The 18,797-nt window shown below is 37.1% G+C and overlaps 1 protein-coding gene across 1 annotated transcript in view; it reads left to right on the plus strand.

Moving 5' to 3' along the window:
* Positions 1-18,797, plus strand: part of LOC136864690 (alanine aminotransferase 1) — a 129,146-nt gene that overhangs the window by 46,434 nt on the left and 63,915 nt on the right. The window contains exon 5 of the mRNA XM_067142003.2: positions 2,041-2,160. Coding sequence (XP_066998104.1) covers positions 2,041-2,160 — 120 coding nt within the window. The remainder of the gene's footprint in view (positions 1-2,040; positions 2,161-18,797) is intronic.

Consider the following 18,797-nt stretch of genomic DNA (forward strand, 5'->3'; position numbering starts at 1 on the left):
CATATACAGTAGCAAAGCCCGCTGCGTAGGCTACTTGGGGTGAAATGCTGGCTACCAAGAATGAGTTAGCTGGAAAACTTGTTATTATCAATAATGGACCATATATATACATATATATATATTGGAATTATGAATTTACTCATTCAGGGCAAATATTTCAGGTTCCCTATGGGAATAAAAATCTGTATCATGATATATGGAGGCCTGCCTTTGATGCTATTCTGTGTAATCTCTCTATGGCGTACTTCGTTTCTTCTTTGTTCCTGATGATGTTTGCTGGGTCATCAGCAAGAGTTAAGCATTTCACCTTGATTTTGTAACCTGACCTCCCAACGTTAATACCTTTGATGTACTTTTCTCATTCTCGCATTCCCTGATGACTTTGTCTACAACTTAAATAGAGGAAAGGAGAGACCAATTCCTTTTTGGATGCACGTATGTATTTCGAAAACCTCAGAGATTTCACTTGAGATGTGTTGTTCATCAGGGTCTGACGGATCATTTCTCTGGTCTTTCTGTCCACTCTAGAGTTGTTCTAATGTGTCAAACAAGGTATGTCTATCCAGAGTTTTATGCCTTCTTAAATTCCTCAAAGGTGATGATCATTTTGTTGCATCTGCAGATCGTTAATATAGTTTTCAGGTTCCATATCTGTTCGGCACTTGCAACCTTTCCTGAAACCTGCTTTGTACTCGACGATCATATGATCCATCTGTAGTTCGAGTCGGTTCAGAAGGGCTGTGGAGAGAATTTTGTAAGTGACCAGTTGTAGGCCTCTGTAGTAGTTCGGATCTGCCTTGTCATCTTTCTTATGTAGCGGATGTATCAATGTGCAACTTCATTCCTGTGTGATTGTTTCGGTTTCCCATATTTCTGTTAAGAGGGTGTGGATTCTACTGATGAGTCCATCTCCTGCTAGTTTCCACATCTCTGCAGTAATGCCATCCTCTCCAGGTGCTTTGTTGATTTTAAATGATTGGATGATCTTGTCTGTTTCCTATAGAGCCAGGGTTTGTGAATCAGTGTTCAGTGTAGGTTTTTCACTGTTTAGTCTTTCATTTAGTGGATCACAGTTAAGCAGACCTCAGAAGTCGTTAGCTAGGATCATGCCGTTCTCTTTAGCGTTTGTCTCTAATGTTCCATCTGTTCGACAGAAAAATAAACCTCGTGGTTGGTAGCTGGACAGATTCTCATGGAAGGTCTTGTTCCCATTGTTGTTCTCGAGGAAATCTGCTTCTATTTCTGAATGTCTGTTTTTGTCACACGTACATTTTCCTCTGTGGATTACTATTTTTTTTTTGGTCAGTTTCTGGGTCTTTAGGAAGATCTCCATCTTTCAGTCATTTAGTGTCTGTTCCACTGTGTCCATGTTTTGATTCTGTCTTATGTGGTTTTATCACAGGAAAAGTTCCACCATGTCCTTGGGGGCTATCGTAACTTCAGCGCTGATGTTTGGAGTGTGTTTCACATGCCTGGCCACTCCTTGGGGTCTTTCTCTCGTATGTCTTGTAGAAAGGAGTTGGAGTTCTGTTTGAGGTATTCAGGATCGACTCTTGGTAATCTATTAAATTTAGGGCTGGATCTGTTAGGTTGTAATTTCACTTTGACTTGAGTTGGGTAACTGTCAAAAGTCAATGACTCCCTTATGAATTCTGACATTTTGGATTTTGCTTATGTTCTTTTTGAAGACTGCAAGATAATCGATCTGGAATTCCCATAGTAACGGGGAATCTGGTGAAGTATGTAGAAATGAATCTCAGATCATCATCATCATTTAGGGTGTGCTGCATCACGTTGTGTGCATTCTAGACTTACGAAAAAATAGTCCTTCAACATTAACTTATCAAAAATGTAAATGTGATGTTCTTTTTGTGTAGCAGTAGTTCACTGTTTACGAGAATTCTTCCTTATGCGAATTTCTTCTAAGTTTTTATGAACTATGCCTCTTAAAAGTAACATGATTCTAATTGATTGCATTGCTTGCATAACATTTTTCTACTGTTTTCAACTTTAATAGAAATTGTGTGTTCTTCTTTGCAGAACATATTGAAGTTATTCATTGCAAATAACCCAGTTGGCAACCAGAAGCCCGGAGTGATGGTGCCAATTCCCCAGTATCCACTCTACTCTGCAACTTTGGCAGAATTCAACATGCACCAGGTTTGTCATGCTATATTCCTTTCTTATAAATAGGTATGGAGAATATATTTTTTAAATATTAAATTGGATCTATAACAGATATTTAGATCTGCTGAGACCTTTGAAGTGTTAAGGAACTAGAAAACATGTAATTCATTATTCATCTCTGGAACGTAGAAGTTAGGGAGGATATTGGGGGAGTTAATCATGATTATCATGTTGTACAGTATGTACATTGTAAGTGAAACAAGTATTGATTTGCCTATTCATTTATATAAATTTTAAGAAATAAAAGTTCTGTCAATGTAGAATGCTACAGGAATTATTGTAAAGGGTGGATAATCCCAGGAGGGTCAGCTGCCCTTGTTAATAAATCCCAATTGGTACAATCTACTTACAGTTGAGAAGGTTTGAAACTTTAGTGCATAAACATATACAAATAAAAAATATCCAGCCGAGCTGAGTGGCTCAGATGGTTGAGGAACTGGCCTTCTGACCCCAACTTGGCAGGTTCGATCCTGGCTCAGTCCGGTGGTATTTGAAGGTGCTCAAATACGTCAGCCTCGTGTTGGTAGATTTACTGGCACGTAAAAGAACTCCTGCGGGACTAAATTCCAGCACCTCAGCATCTCCGAAAACCGTAAAAGAGTAATTAGTGGGACGTAAAGCCAATAATGGAAGAAAAAATCCACAAATTCAACACACTGTTTAATCAGATATTGAACCTTTTAATGTTTGAGATATTGCTAACAACAATTTCCCAATTGTCTTTTAAGACCAATGACACTAATGCTCTAATTTTCTACAAGACAAGTTCAGTTAATGGCGTTAGTAAATTCTTAAATTCGGGAGTCTACAAACTAAAATGCCCACAATGCGAAGCGAACTGTGTGGGACAGACTGGAAGAAGCTTTAGCATCGCATATCAGGAGTATTCAATACCAAAAATATAGTACATTTTTGGCCATGAGTTTGCATATGATGGATTTTGATCATTCCTTTTCATCTTTGGACCTTAATATTCTACGTATCAGAAGCAAAGGCATATTACTCAATATTTCAAGAATATTTTTATTCATTTAAACCAGGGCCTCTCAGGGTGCATGTGCCTCGTGCATGCACTGTGTACAGTGCAAAAGACGACTTCGCTTGGTTGACTAGAGTGCAGACCCCCCACTCCTCGATTTGGAGCAATAGTGCTGTCTCTCTCTTTCCCCACACCTGTCTCGCTTGCTCCTCCTGTCTCCCTGTTCCTCACTTGCTCCGTAGAGCTCCAAATTCGAGCTGAGTTGAGCCGAGCTTAGCCGAGTAACCCAGAGACGAAGTGTTGGTCAGAGCCGAGCTGGACCAATGCACTGTGCACAGGAACTCTGCGCCGCTGTTTGCACGCGTGAGATTTTGGGCGTTTGAGAGGCCCTGATTTAGACCAAAGATTCAACCCTACAGGGAATCTTAATGAGATTTCTCAAAAATGGAACGTCTTATTTGATGAGTTATTCAAAGTCATCAAAAAACTAAGAACAAGAAATAAACCGCTCCTGAATTCGTATTGTCTCGCATTAGTACCACCCACTTTAGTCACTCCTTTTCTACCCCCACCACCAGCAGCTTGACAAGGTCACCTCCCAGTTGAAGCGTTCACTTAATGCACAGAGAACCAGTCATATTCTAACAAGGCTGCAGACCAGTCTGAGAACTTCCAATGGGGCCTGCGGAGAGAATGTTGGGTCACCTAACTTCCACCTTCCTGTTTAGGTTCATTCTCCTTAGTCTTTATATTCTAATTTGGATATTTTCTTTTGTTTTTAGACCTCACACATTTCACATGTTACATGCGGTTATTGTTAGCAAGATCTCAAACATTAAAAGGTTCAATTGTTTCCTGTTGAAGTTCACTACAGCATAAAATAGACTGATCTATGCTACAGGAGGATGTTTACTACTAATTTGAATGTTTCTTATGCACTTTGTTACATGCGACACATAATTTGATTTCTTACTACATCAAGACCTTGTGAATCAGTGATGTACTGTGCCATATCTTGAGGTGTATCACATTCTTACTTTATTTCAGTATATAGCATTGAAATTAAGCGATCATTTACTTCAGCCGTTATTTCTAACGAGTTAACAACTGTTATCGGCCACGTTATTTACGCTTTATTACGAAAACGTGTTATCCTCTTTCATTTTGAATTTTCTTTTAGGGAACAGCAATCGTCGGGTTTTACAAATCGAATCCTACATTGCCTTCGAATGTCGACGAGAAAGCTTGCAAGTGTACAGTACATAACGAGAAAACGGTACAGTACCGAAGATGATTGATCGCATTTTGTGGCAAATTTTTTCAGTTTTCTTATTCAAACAGCGTAACCTAAACTAACTTCACCATACAATATGTATCATGGAAACATATTCCAAGCACCAGTACAGAAATGATGACATCCTCACTATAAATTTAAATGGGAATAGTCCCACCAAAATTTAACCAGATGCGAGAAAATATAAACTAACCTCTGAAATCAATTATGTGCTCTGCCATATGTTGAGGTGTATCGCATTCTTACTTAATTTCAGTGTAGATTATTAAAATCAAGTGACAGTTTACTTAGCCTTTATTTCTAACGAGTTAACAACTGCTATCGACCACATTATTTACGTATTTGTTATGAAAACATGTTCTCCTCTTTCATTGATACTTTTCTTTACGGAACAGCAGTTGACGGGTGTTATTAATCCACACCGATTGACTCAGACATCGCCTTCAGAGGTCGGCGAGAGAGCTTGCGAGTTCACATAGCGAGAAAAGGATACCGAAGATCTCATTTAGTGGCAAACATTTCAGTTTTCTTATTCCATGGCTGACTTGATGTGTCGCTCTAGCTAGCTTCAGCTCAGCGAGGGATCCAGTTGGCTGTGTTTATTCAAACAGCGTCACCTAACTTAACATAACCGCGTATGTACCATGAAAAAATATATCAAGCACCAGTAGAAAAGTGATAAACTTCTCACTATAAATTTAGATGGGAATAGCCACACTGAAATTTAACCAGACGCGAGAAAATATAATCTAACCTGAGAAATCAGTGATGCACTCTGCCATATCTTGAGGTGTATCACATTCTTACTTATTTTCAGTGTAGAATATTAAAATTAAGCGATCATTTAATTAGCGTTTTTTTTTTCCTAACGAGTTAACAAGTGCTATCAATCATGCTATTTACCGTATAATCGCAAATACCACCCGCACTTTTTTCCCCAAAATATTGGATCTAAATCTTGGGTGCGGGTTGTATTCAAGCCATTCATTCTCGTAAATATTTACTACATTTACATGGAGTATTGAAATAGATTTGAATACAGTTACCGTACTCAATATACCACATGTAAACGGGCATTCAGGTCTTATTGTGTGCTAGTTGCGTTCTAGAAAACAAGATCGATTTTTTTCTCAATACGGTTACAGTGGCATGTAAACGCGAAATGTAAGGTAATGAAATACGGTAAATCAAAGAATATTGGTAAATAGGCAGTAAATATGAAAGCTGCTGCTGCGAATGCTCGATCATTTGTTTCACAAGTGTTGCTGACATGCTGGGTGCGCGAATTGCTGATCTCGCAGGATATCGTACTTTGTGAGTGTCGAGACTGTTGGTTACGGAAGTCTACCTCGCTCACATTCGAGTTCCGTATCTGTCCCGTGAAAGTGCTGTCTCGATAGTAAGCGATGGATTCAAAGCGGTGTCTGCGGTCATTTACTGTGCATGAGAAACTTAAAGTTGTAAGTGAAGCTGAAATATATGGAAATCGTGCCATTGGCAGAAAGTACAGTATTGATGAATCGTGTATTCGTGATTGGCGGAAGAAGGAAAACTTCTAAAAAGTAACGGCGATCGCAGAGCGTTCCACAGGCGGAGTGCAGTGTTTCCAGAAGTTGAAGAATGACTCCACAAATTTGTGATAGAAAAACATGAGTTAGGATATGGTGTTTCTAGTGAAATGTGTCAATTGAAAGCACTAGAGATCTCAAAAGAACTCAAAACACAGGGTTTTACTGCAAGTCATGGATGGATCTGAAACTTTTATCGGAGAAAGGGATTGTGCATTCGGAGACGTAGTTTATTTCACAGTCTCCCTGGGGCGTATGAAGGAAAATTAACGGCCTTTCAGCGTCACATTATTCATTTGAGGAAGCAAAATTCTTATTTGCTGTCGCAAATTGGGAATACTGACCAGACACCTGTCTATTTTGAAATGCCATTGGAAAATACAGTGGATATGAAGGGTTCTGAAAGTGTAACCATCAGAACAGGTGGTAACGAAAAGCAACAATGCACGATAATGTGCGTATTAGCAGATGGAACCAAACTCCCTCCATGTGTGGTTCTGGAAAGGAAAACACTTCTGAAAGGAAACTGCAATGAAACAGTTGTACACTGAATGGATGTCTGATGGTGATCACGCGTTGACATTAACCGGACAAGTGAAGACGCCTGAAATGGGACTAATATGCAGCTGGATCAAGACCGCATAGGCACGCATTCCCAACGATCTAGTGTCCAAAAACTTTCAGAAATGTGGAATTTCAAATTCAGAGGATGGTAGTGAGGACGACTATTTGTGGAAAGATGCCAGTGACGAAAGTTTCTATGGTGAAACTTCAGGTGACGATGGTGAATTGTGAATGATCTGAGTATTGGACCGATTTTATTTACGATTTTGTGATGATTTTATTAATTGTTAGCTGTTTGAATTTATATTTGTGGTATATTTGAAGAAAATTAAATAGGTATGCAAGTTATTTGATTTTTATTTGCCGTCTCAAATTTAGGGTGCGGGTCTTATTTGGTGGCGGGTGGTGTTCGGGATTATACAGTATGCATTTATTATGAAAACATGTTTTCATTTCTGATTTCTTTTACGGAACAGCAGTTGATGAGTATTACTAATCGATTCCAACATCGCCTTCGAATGTCGATAAGAGAGCTCGCAAGTGCACACAGCGAGAAAATGGTACCGTACGAAGTATCATGAAAACATATTTCAAGCGCCAGTAGAGAAATGATAACCTTCTCACTTAATATTTAAATGAGAAGTGCCTTTCCAAAATTTAACCAGACGCGGGAAAATATAAAACTAACCTCTGAAATCAATTACACACTCTACCATATCTTGAGGTGTATCCCATTCTTACTTAATTGCAGTATTTAGCATTAAAATTAAGCGAACGTTTGCTTAAGCCTTTATTTTTGCCGAGTTAGCAACTGTTATCTGACACGTTATTTACGCATTCGTTACAAAAACATGTTCTCCTCTTTCATTTCCATTTTTGTTTACGGAATAGCAGTCGATGGGTATTACTAATCAATTCTGACATCGCCTTTGAATGTCATCGAGATAGCTCGCTAGTGGACATAGTGAGGAAACTATACTGAAGATGATCAATCGCTTGCAATATAATCACTGGGTGCATAAATATGGGTAACGGGAAAAAATCGTTGATGCTTAATCGCTCGTAATAACGGACGCTCTTGCTGTAACCGAAGGATAATATACAGTTTAATATAGAAATTTTGAAGGGACAGACAGAAACTGTCGTTATAGCGGGGTTCTTGTTATATGCCGTACTCGCTATAACGGACTTCTACTGTAATTTAATTTGGTGTTTCGTTCCACATTTTGATAGGTCATGCATTAGTTTCCCAATGGATTTTAATTCCATTGTTCTCTATTAATGATTCAAATATAATAATGGTTTAGTACTTATGGTATGTAGTTGATGATGTCCAGTAAGTGGATGAAACGTGTACTAATATTTGCTATCAGATGATATCTTTTATCTGATTAAATAGTGTATTGAATTGGTGGTTCTTTTACATTTTAGTGATGACAATACGGAGCCAACATGAGTCTTTTAGTATGTAATATAAAATATAAGTTATGAAACTGTTAGAATCAAGTTATATATAGACAGATAGGAACTTGTCAGCTTGCATTTAGGTGATGGTGGGTTCGATCCCTACTGTCGGTAGCCCAGAAGATGGTTTTCTGTAGTTTCCCTTTTTCACACCGTGCAAATGCTGGGTCTGTAACTTAAGACCACGGCCACTTCTTTCCCACTCCTAGCCTTATCTTTGTCAGTGCAACGTAAAGTAAATTGTAAAAGAAATATATGCATGACCGATTCTAGAGAATAGTCCACCCCAAGAGGAAAAAAGTAAAGTTTAAATTAAAACTCAACAACTTGCTTCTATGATAGATAAAACATGAAATTTGGGGCCGATGACATCGGATGTTAGGCCCCTTTAAACAACACGCATCATCATCATCAAAACATGAAATTTTATTAATTTTATTATATGTATTCATTTATTGATGTATTTCTGTTTTTAATTGTGTGGTTAATTAAACCTTTACATACAGTCTAAATTCATTTGATATTTCTCGGTGGTTTTAAGAATTACTGTTTATTATGGTGGAAAGGTATGGAAATAATTATGGTAAGTGTTAATTCTAATGCTCTTTCTCTTCGTTAAAGTATTCATTTAGGTTATTAACAGTTCATAAAAGGTGTAATAAGGCGACAAATTCATAGCTGCTAGCCATGTAAACATGCAACAAAAAAGGTATAAAAGTTTCCGTAGACGAAAAGTGCGTGGCTCAATTTGAATAAAATTTTGTATGCAAAGCCAATACTGTACACCCTTTCAAGCTGCTATATCATTCGTTTAAAATTTCAAATGGATTCATACGAAGGTGATGGTAAAATACGTCGCTTGTTTATGACGTTCTCTCGAGCAGTCAACCGGAAAGTTCCCCATCGCATGGAACAACGTGTACAGGAATGCATAATGTGATGCAACATGCTGCCTACAGTATTCAGTTTCTGTGCCACACTCACTCGTATAGGATGTATTTTAGAATAGCAATTAGTGTTCAAAATGAGGTGATTTTTAATGCCACTTACTCACAAGGAACATTGTAAACGGTATCATGAGAAGAAAAAGAATGATGAGGAAAAAAGGAAAAGGAAAGGCATGCAAGGAAAAGGCTTAGTTACGCGTACGCCCTCAACAGGTACAAGAATTGGTGAAGAAACACAGAGCTCAGAAGAAACTTCAGGGCTTATCAACAGTTACTTCCTGATCTACAAGTCCATCAACATCGATTGTAAAGCCGAGTACGCCAACATCTGCTTATAAATGCATACAAATATTGGAGAAAGCTGTAAAGTGTTTGGAGCAGGCTTTACCAGTGAGTCTGCGGAAGAAACGGAAAGTTGTTTCTGTGCTGAGTGCAGAATTTGGTGCAAGTTTATCTACCTCCGGCAAGCGCAGGAAGTCTTCACTTCCAAATCAAGAAGTTCTTGAATTTCTCAATCGGAATGATATCAGTTGGCCATCTCCTCGAGTAAGAGATTTATCTCCGCAAAGGACAGTTCTGGACAAAAATTAAAACAACATGAAGATTCATGTGTGTCACAATGCAAGAGACATATGAACTTTTAAACAAAAATACCCACATCACGCAATCCGTCGGTCTTCTTTTTGTGGACTTCGACCAGAGTATATTTCTCTGCAACATCAAACTCCAAGAAATGTGTGCCTGTGCAAGCAGCATGAAAATTTTCGTTTGTTGATTGATGCTTTAAATAAAGAAGGATTTAACATTCCCACCATACAACTGGTGAATGTAATACTTGCTCTAAAAATATTTTAAAATATTCACCAACAGAGGAAAATGCTGGAGATGAAATAAAGTGGTACCAGTGGCAAAGTGATGCTGAAAATCACATATCTCAAATTCAAGAATCTGGCAAAGTTCAAGAGTGCTTTGAAAAACCAGTAAAACCATGTCCCTTGTTTATGAAACACACATTTATTAAGAGAATGCAAAGCAAAGTTTTCGAAGTACAGAAAAAAACAAGCGACTGAAAATTCGATGTTTATATGTTGTATGTTGAGTATTCAGCCCGAAGGCTGGTTTGATGCTCAACAGCACTGCCAACAGCTGTCATATATGGCCTAGGCATCACAGAAGAGGCATACTAGGAAAATGAGGAGTGAGGTAGTTTCCTGTTGCTTTCCTCACTGAGCCAGACGTTGCTATTACATATCAGTCTGCCAAGCCCACTGAAATGCATGCGCCAACTGACCCTATGAGCGACATTTTCACACCATTCAAAACGGGACTGGCTGCATACCTTGGTCACTTTCATATTGTCAAAGCCAAGGATGAGACTGAGACAGGTCAATGAAAGTAACAAATTTATTCTAGCCAATACCAGCAGACATAGTGCACTATAAACAATACATCTTGTCAGCAAAGGTACAATGGTTATATGCATTACTGACAAGATACCCATGCTTTGCTATGGTATTATACCGAAATTTATTATTGAATGCTTAACATTTTATATATAATCTGCTAAAATTTGCGATCTGAGGCAAAGTTTGTCCCATTTTTCAATCTTTCTTCGCAGCAATCGATTTTGTACTTCCCGGGCTAGCTCCAGGTATTCTGCCCGGTCAGTTGGGTAACTAAATCTTTGACATCTTTTCCAATAAGCAATTTTAATATGGATCAAATCCTTGAGGAGATCCGGCATGGTGTCGTCTTGGGTGCCTTGGCGGTCCCTCGGCCAGACTGCATTTGTAGTCATTACCCAGCCAGGACCTGTTTCCAGTGCTGTCTGTACATTTTGACGACGGTTCAGAACATTATTATTATTATTATTATTATTATTATTATTATTATTATTATTATTATTATTATTATTATTATTATTATTGATGGTCTGGATCCCGCAGCATTGCTGACAATGTGACCAGCACCATTATCACGCGTAGGCAAGTGCACGGGATTTCTGGCGATACAAATGTTATACTTCCGTACATTATTGACCTTATTATAGAGGTGAACAATCGCCCGGTCAGTATCATTCCTATAGTTTATTTCAGATGTGAATAAATTTTTACTTATATGCCAGGAGAATCTATTGTAATGTAACTTTAAGTTCTCCAAAAGAAAAGGTGGCTCTTGAAAACAAACCCAGTCAAGATTAAAAATGATCGGTTTATGATCAGAATCAAGTACATTATGAACAGTAAAGTCAATTGGTCTCAACTCCCTTTTTCACCCCACCGCCGTTAAATTGATTCTCCCTCACCCCTCCCCCAAAATGGAAGGCGTGTTTCTTTATGTTTAAAGGAGGTTCCAAATACCAATGTTCATGTCTGTTACCTTCAGTTTTGAGATATAAGTATCCCTATAAAGTATATTCACTTTTCTCACTTCCTTGTTTCTTTATTAGTAAAAGATCTTCTAAATACCAATTATCATGACTGTATCGTCTTCAGTTTTTGAGATATGTGTCCTCATAAAAAGAATTCAACTCCTTTTCACCCCTGCCCCAAGATGATTTTCCTCCAAAAATGTGTTTTTCTTTGTTTTTAAAGGAGATCCAAATACCAATGTTCACGTCTCTAACAACTTTAGTTTTTATTAGATGTAAGTATCCTCATACAATTAATTCAATAATTTTTTCAGTTCTTTCACACACACACACACACACACACACACACACACACACACACACACACACCCTCTTCATTGGATATTCCCAAATCAAAGGAATACGTGTTTCTTTACTTTAAAGCAGATTCCAATTACCAATTTTCACATCTGCAACATCTTTCGTTTTTGAGATAATATATATATATATATATATATATATATATATCTTCATTTTTAAAGGAGATTCCGAATACCAAATTTCATGTCTGTAACATCTTTAGTTTTTGAGATATCAGTATCCTAATAAAAAGAAATCAACCACATTTTCAGTCATTTTTACCCCCACCCAAATGTTTTTTTCTGAAAACAAAAAATACATGTTTCTTTATTTTTAATAGAGATAAGAAATACCATTTTTAATTTCTGTAACATGTTAAGTTTGAGAGATACTGTAGACATGCTCATTTTAAAATTTTGCCCTCTTTTTAATTCCCCTTAAGTGGAGTTTCCGAAAGCAAATCGCCTATGTTTTTTTACATTTACAGGAGATTCCAAATACCAATTTTTACGTCCATAACATTTTACGTTTCTGAGATATACGTAGATATTGTCTTTCTAAAAATTCACCCCATTTGTCACTCCTGTTTAACCCCCATTAATTGGATTTCTCAGTAAGAAAAAATACTTGTTTCTTTATTTTTATCTTTATTTTTAAAGGAGATTCCAAATACCAATTTTCAGGTCTGTAATATCTTCAGTTTGAGATATAAGTATCCTCATTAAAGGCATTCAACCAATTTTTCACCCTTTTCCACCCCTCCTAGTGGGATTTTCTGGGGAAAAAATACTTGTTTCTTTATTTTTAAAGGAGATTCTAAATACCAATTTTTACATCTGTAAACTTTTAAAGTTTTGAGATACAGATACACTTATTTTAAAAATTCACCCCCTTTTCACCCCCTTTTCACCCCCTTAGTGATGGAATATCCAAAAATCCTCCCTTAGCAACCACCTACATTGTATAGAGATAAAAATACCATTTTTCACTTCTGTAAAATGTTAGGTTTTTTGAGATATACTGTAGAAATGCTCATTTTAAAATTTCACCCGCTTTTTAGTTTCCAAAAACAAATCACCTATGTTTCTTTACTTTTACAGGAGATTCCAAATACTAATTTTTACATCTGTAACATTTTACATTTCTGAGATATACTGTAGATATAGTCATTCCAAAAATTCACCCCATTTGTCACTCCATTTGAACCCCCATTAATTGTTTTTTCCAAAAAAAAAAAAAAAAAAATGTGTTTCTTTTTATTTTAAAGGAGATTCCAGATACCAATTTTCAGGTCTGTAATATCTTCAGTTTCTGGGATGTAAGTATCCTCATTAAAGGCCTTCAGCCCCCTTTTTTAAAACCCATTTTCACCCCTCCTAGTGGGATTTTCTAAAAACAAAAAATACATGTTTCTTTATTTTTAAAGGAAATTCTAATTACCAATTTTTATATCTGTAAACTTGTAAAGTTTGGAGATGCAGATACACTAATTTAAAAAAAAAAAAACCTTTACACCCCCTTAGCAACAGAATATCCAACGATCCTCCCTTAGCGAGCACTTACATTGTAATATAAATGTATCCTCATAATTTCATTTCTTTATGTCCAGTAGTTTTGGCTCTTATCCGCATAATTTCATTTCATTATGTCCAGTAGTTTTGGCTCTGTGATGATGAATCAGTCAGTCAGGACATGTTATCTATCTATATATATAAAATAACTTGTCCTGACTGACTGACTGACTGACTGACTGACTGATTCATCATCACCGAGCCAAAACTACTGGACATAATGAAATTAAATTTTGAGGATACATTTGTAGTACAACGTAGGTGCTCGCTGAGGGAGGATTTTTGGATATTCCGTCGCTAAGGGGGTGAAAAGGGGGGTTAATTTTTAAAATGAGGGTATCTATATCTCAAAAACTTAAAGGTTGAGAGTATTAAAAATTGGTATTTGGAATGTGGTTTAAAAATAAAGAAACACGTATTTTTTTGTTTTCGTAAAATTCCATGAAGGGGGATGAAAATGGGGGGGGAATATGTTGAACGCCTTTTATGAGGAGACATATCTCAAAAACTGAAGATGTTACAGTCATGAAAATAAAAATTTGAAACCTCCATTAAAAATAAAGAAACACATTTTTTTTGTTTTTGGAAAATCCAAATAATGGAGGGTGAAAAGGGGGGGGTGAATTTTTAAAATGAGTGTATCTATATCTCAAAACTGTAAAAGTTTACAGGCGTAGAAATTGGTATTTAGAATCTCCTTTAAAAATAAAGAAACGCGCATTCTATGTTTTCGGAAACTCCCAATAGGAGGGGTGAAAAATGGGTTGAATGCCTTTAATGAGGATACTTATATCTCAGAAACTGAAGATATTACAGACCTGAAAATTGGTACTTTTGATCTCTCTTAAAAATCAAGGAACACATATTTTTTTTGTTTTTGGAAAATCCAATTCATGGGGAGGGGGGGGTGAATTGTTAAAATGAGTGTATCTATATCTCAAAACTTTTCAACTTTATAGACGTAAAAATTGGTATTCAGAATCTCCTTTAAAAATAAAGAATGGCGTATAATTTTGTTTTTGGAAAATCCCAATTGGAAGGGTGGAAAAGGGTGAAAAATGGGTTGAATGCCTTTAATGAGGCTACTTATATTTCAGAACCTGAAGATATTACAGACCTGAAAATTGGTATTTGGAATCTACCTTAAAAATAAAGAAACAGGCATTTTTTCGTTTTTGGAAAATCCAAATAATGGGGGGTGAAAAGGGGGTGAATTTTTAAAATGAGTGTATCTACATCTTAAAAGTTTAAAAGTATACAGATGTAAAATTGGTATTTAAAATCAACTTTAAAAATAAGGAAACGTGTATTTTTTGTTTTTGGAAAATCCCAATAGGAGGGGTAAAAAGGGGTGAAAATGGGTTGAATGCCTTTAATGAGGATACTTATATCTCAGAAACTGAAGATAGTACAGAACTGAAAATTTGTATATGGGATCTCCTTTAACAATAAACGCGTTTTTTTTTTTTGTTTTTGGAAAATCCAATTAATGGCGGTTAAACAGGAGTGACAATTTGCAGTGAATTTTTTGGAAGACTATATCTACAGAATATCTGAGCAATGTTAAATGTTACAGATGTAAAAAGTGGCATTTGGAATCTCCTGTAAATGTAAAGAAACATAGGTCATTTGCTTTTGGAAACTCCACTTAAGGGGAACTAAAAAGGGGGTGAAATTTTAAAATGAGAATTTCTACAGTAAGTTATATCACAAAAACTTAACATGTTACAGAAGTGAAAAATGGTATTTTTTATCTCTATCAAAAATAAAGAAACGTGTATTTTTAGTTTTCGGAAATACCACTTGGTTGGAGGGGGGGGGGGTAAAAGTGACTGAAAATGGTGTTGAATTATCTTAATTAGGCTACTGATATCTCAAAAATGAAGATGTTACGGACGTGAAATTCGATATTTGGAATCTGCTTTAAAAGTAAAAAAAAAAAAAAAACACGTATTCTCGGAAAATCCAATGAAAGGTGGGGGGGGGGGTGAATGAATTGAAAAATTGACTTAATTGTATGATAATACATACATCTAATAAAAACTAAAGTTGTTACAGACGTGACCATTGGTATTTGGATCTCCTTTAAAAACAAAGAAAAACGCGTTTTGGGGGGAACCAATCTTGGGGGGGCGGGTTCGAAAAAAAAATTGAATTCCTTTCATGAGGACACATAAATCAAAAACTGAAGTTAGAGTCATGATAATTGGAATTTAGAAGATCCTTTACTATTAAAGAAACAAGTGTTTTTTCCAGAAAATTCACTTAGGAGGGGGGGGGGGGTGAAAGGAAGTTAGAAAAAAGTAAATTATTTTTACGGGGATACATTTATCTCAAAACTGAGGGTAGTAGACGTGAACATTGGTATTTGGAATCTCCTTTAAACATAAAGAAACACGCTTTCTTTTATTTTTGGGAGGGGGGTGTGTGTTAAAGAACTTAACGGCGATGGGGTTTAAAAAGAGGTGAGGTCAATTGATTTTACTGTTCATAATGTACTTATAAAGAGCCTCCGTTGCTCAGATGGCAGCGCGCTGGCCTCTCGCAGCTGGGTTCCGTGGTTCAGATCCCAGTCACTCCATGTGACATTCGTGCTGGACAAAACTGAGGCAGCACAGGTTTTTCTCTGGATACTCCGGTTTTCCCTGTCATCATTCATTCCAGCAACACTGTCCAATATCATTTCATTTCATTTGTCATTCATTAATCATTGCCCCAGAGTAGTGCGACAGGCTTCGGCAGCCGGCACAATTCCTATTGTCGCCGCTAGATGGGGGCTTTATTCATTCCATTCCTAACCCTGTCGAATGACTGGAAACAGGCTGTAGATTTTTGATGTACTTATTGTGATCATAAACAGACCATTTTTAATCTTTCTGGGGTTCGTTTTCAAGAGCCATATTTTCCCTCGGAGAACGTTCTTAGATTACAGTAGATTCTCCTAGCATATAAATAAAAATTTAAACATGTTTGAAATAAACGATAGGAATGAGATTGACTGTCAAATTGTTCACCTCTATAATAAGGTCAATAATGCACGGAATAATCGCCAGAAATCCCGCGCACTTTCCTACGCGCGACAATGGTACTGGTCACATTGTCAACAATGACAATGGCAGAAGATGTAATTTACCGCCAAGTAACGGTCTTGCATCTTGCTATGGGGTCCAGAACATCTATAATAATAATAATAATAATAATAAATAACAACAACTACTACTACTACTACTACTACTACTACTACTACAACAATGTTCTGGAACGTCGTCAAATGTGCGGACCATGCTGGAAATGGGTCCTGGACGGGTAATGACTATGAATGCAGTCCGACCGCGGGTTTAGTACCGCCAAGGCATCCAAGACAACACCACGCCGGATCTCCTCAAGGATTTGATCCGTATTAAAAATGCTTATAGGAAAAGATGGCAGGGATTTAGGGACACAACTGACGGGGTGGAATACCTGAACCTAGCCCGGGAAGTACGAAATCGATTGCTGGAAGGAAAGATTGAAAAATGTGAGGAAACTTGCCGTAATCTATTAGAAAATGAGTCGGATCGCGAATTATGGCGGATTGTCTCAGAAAACAAGTCAGATCGGGAATTTGATGGATTATATATAAAAATAAGCATTCAATTATAAATTTCAGTATAATACCGTAGCGAAGCACGGGTATCTTGCTAGTTTTATATATATTGTACCAGTAAAATAGCCCAACTTTATGAATTAATATTAAAGTTAGCACGAAGTAGGTCTCAGGGTAATTCTGGGTAGTTACTAGCTAGGGCATGGTACAGGAGGCGATCTACAAGAAAATTTTTAAATAGATTGAATAATAGTTTTTTTATTCAGAAAATGCGTTTTAAAGTGCACATCACCTTATTGTTGATAGTTGCTGTCTTCAACATCGCCCTTTGATGAGCCGTTCTCCCAGTTCACCAGGCTGAACGTGGCTGGAACACGTTCTGCAGTTTGCCAATATTACGTTGAGATAAGGCCGGAACACGCAGGTCAGTTTGATATGGTTTGAGTCTCGAACTTTTGACGGTTTGGACGATCTCCGACGTTCTCTGAAGCTCTCCGACGATGTTGCGGGGTAATCACTCGTCACATAATTTACACGAGTGTCCAAATTTACACAGTCCCCCGAGACTTTGGTTTAACAGCACTGTTTCGTTTAATGTGGTTGTGATATACAGTCGAATTCACTCTTAATCTTGTAGATAGAATTTATAAGTTCACTAAAGATGAAGATGCGGGTAGCATCGAGATTGGAAAAAAATAAAGCACAGTTCATGAATGGAAATAATGAAAATGAAAATTGTTTACGCACTTAGCACAGTTCGTGGTGATTTTACACTAAATAAAGGAGCACTTAACATTGAAATAAATGTATGACTGCTCTAGAGTTTATCAAAGACACTGCTGTCAGTCATGCAACAATACTAAACACTTTGACGAAGAAATAAGGTTGAAATGAAGGCACAGTTCGTTGTTAGGCGCTCTTGACATTAAATAAAATAGGTGACTGTTCGAGAGTTTATCAAAGACACTGCTGTCAGTCACACACAAATAATTTACACACTGTTCAGAAGAAATGATACACAATTTTGTTTGAATTGAGTAGAGAAAACAGTTTGAGTTTGGAGTGAAACCTTGGTGTCGTAGCACACGATTATGGTAATCACTTGAATTAACACTCTTGTGGAAGTTCGAACACTTTCATAAACACTCTAAATCCCAATGCAATTATGCTGACTGAGATTTAACAAAATGTCACAGTTAATAGTATAACGTAGTAGTGTCGCATTGAAATGAATTATGTTTGTTCAGATGCTAAGTTGCACACAGGTAACGTGGTAATAAACTCAGTTCTACAAGAACAAAAGTAAGTTTCATCGAGAAGTTTCTACATGCGCACAGAATATAAGTCCAACTTGACTGTTGTCACCTAAGTCCAATACACGACTTGTCATAATCAGAGTTCCAATACATGCACAGATTATAAGTTAAACTTGATTGATAGACTCAATGTCCATTATGAAGACTTTGTTATACATTAGAGTTCACATGCGCACAATTGATAAGTTCAACACGACTGTCAGAGTTCAAGTCCCACATGAAGACTTTGAATATTCGAAGGTAGACTCTGTCAGCACTTCGACGAACACTGCAGCATGGAGAGTCAGGCTTAACACCCAGCTATGACTGTCTGATCTGGGTAAAGTGAGCTCTCCTTATATTCAGTTTGGGGCTCCTACGTCAACAGATAACGCGATCTCTTGAGGCTGATTATCTCACGAAACCCTCGACGGATTTCCTTGAGATTTGCAATTTGAGACGTTTATGTTATCCTCTTCAAAATGACATATCGCTCAGTCGCTGCTATTACTATTAGAGAAGTTTTGAATTATTTTCAATGGAATGTCATGCAGGCTACAAGTGGCGTCAGGCGGGTAGTTTATATTGTCCCTGTAGCTACTTCACACACACAGCTATCGTTGGCTCGCCTG

The sequence above is a fragment of the Anabrus simplex genome, chromosome 2 (genome assembly GCF_040414725.1).
Source record: "Anabrus simplex isolate iqAnaSimp1 chromosome 2, ASM4041472v1, whole genome shotgun sequence".
NCBI lineage: Eukaryota > Metazoa > Arthropoda > Insecta > Orthoptera > Tettigoniidae > Anabrus > Anabrus simplex.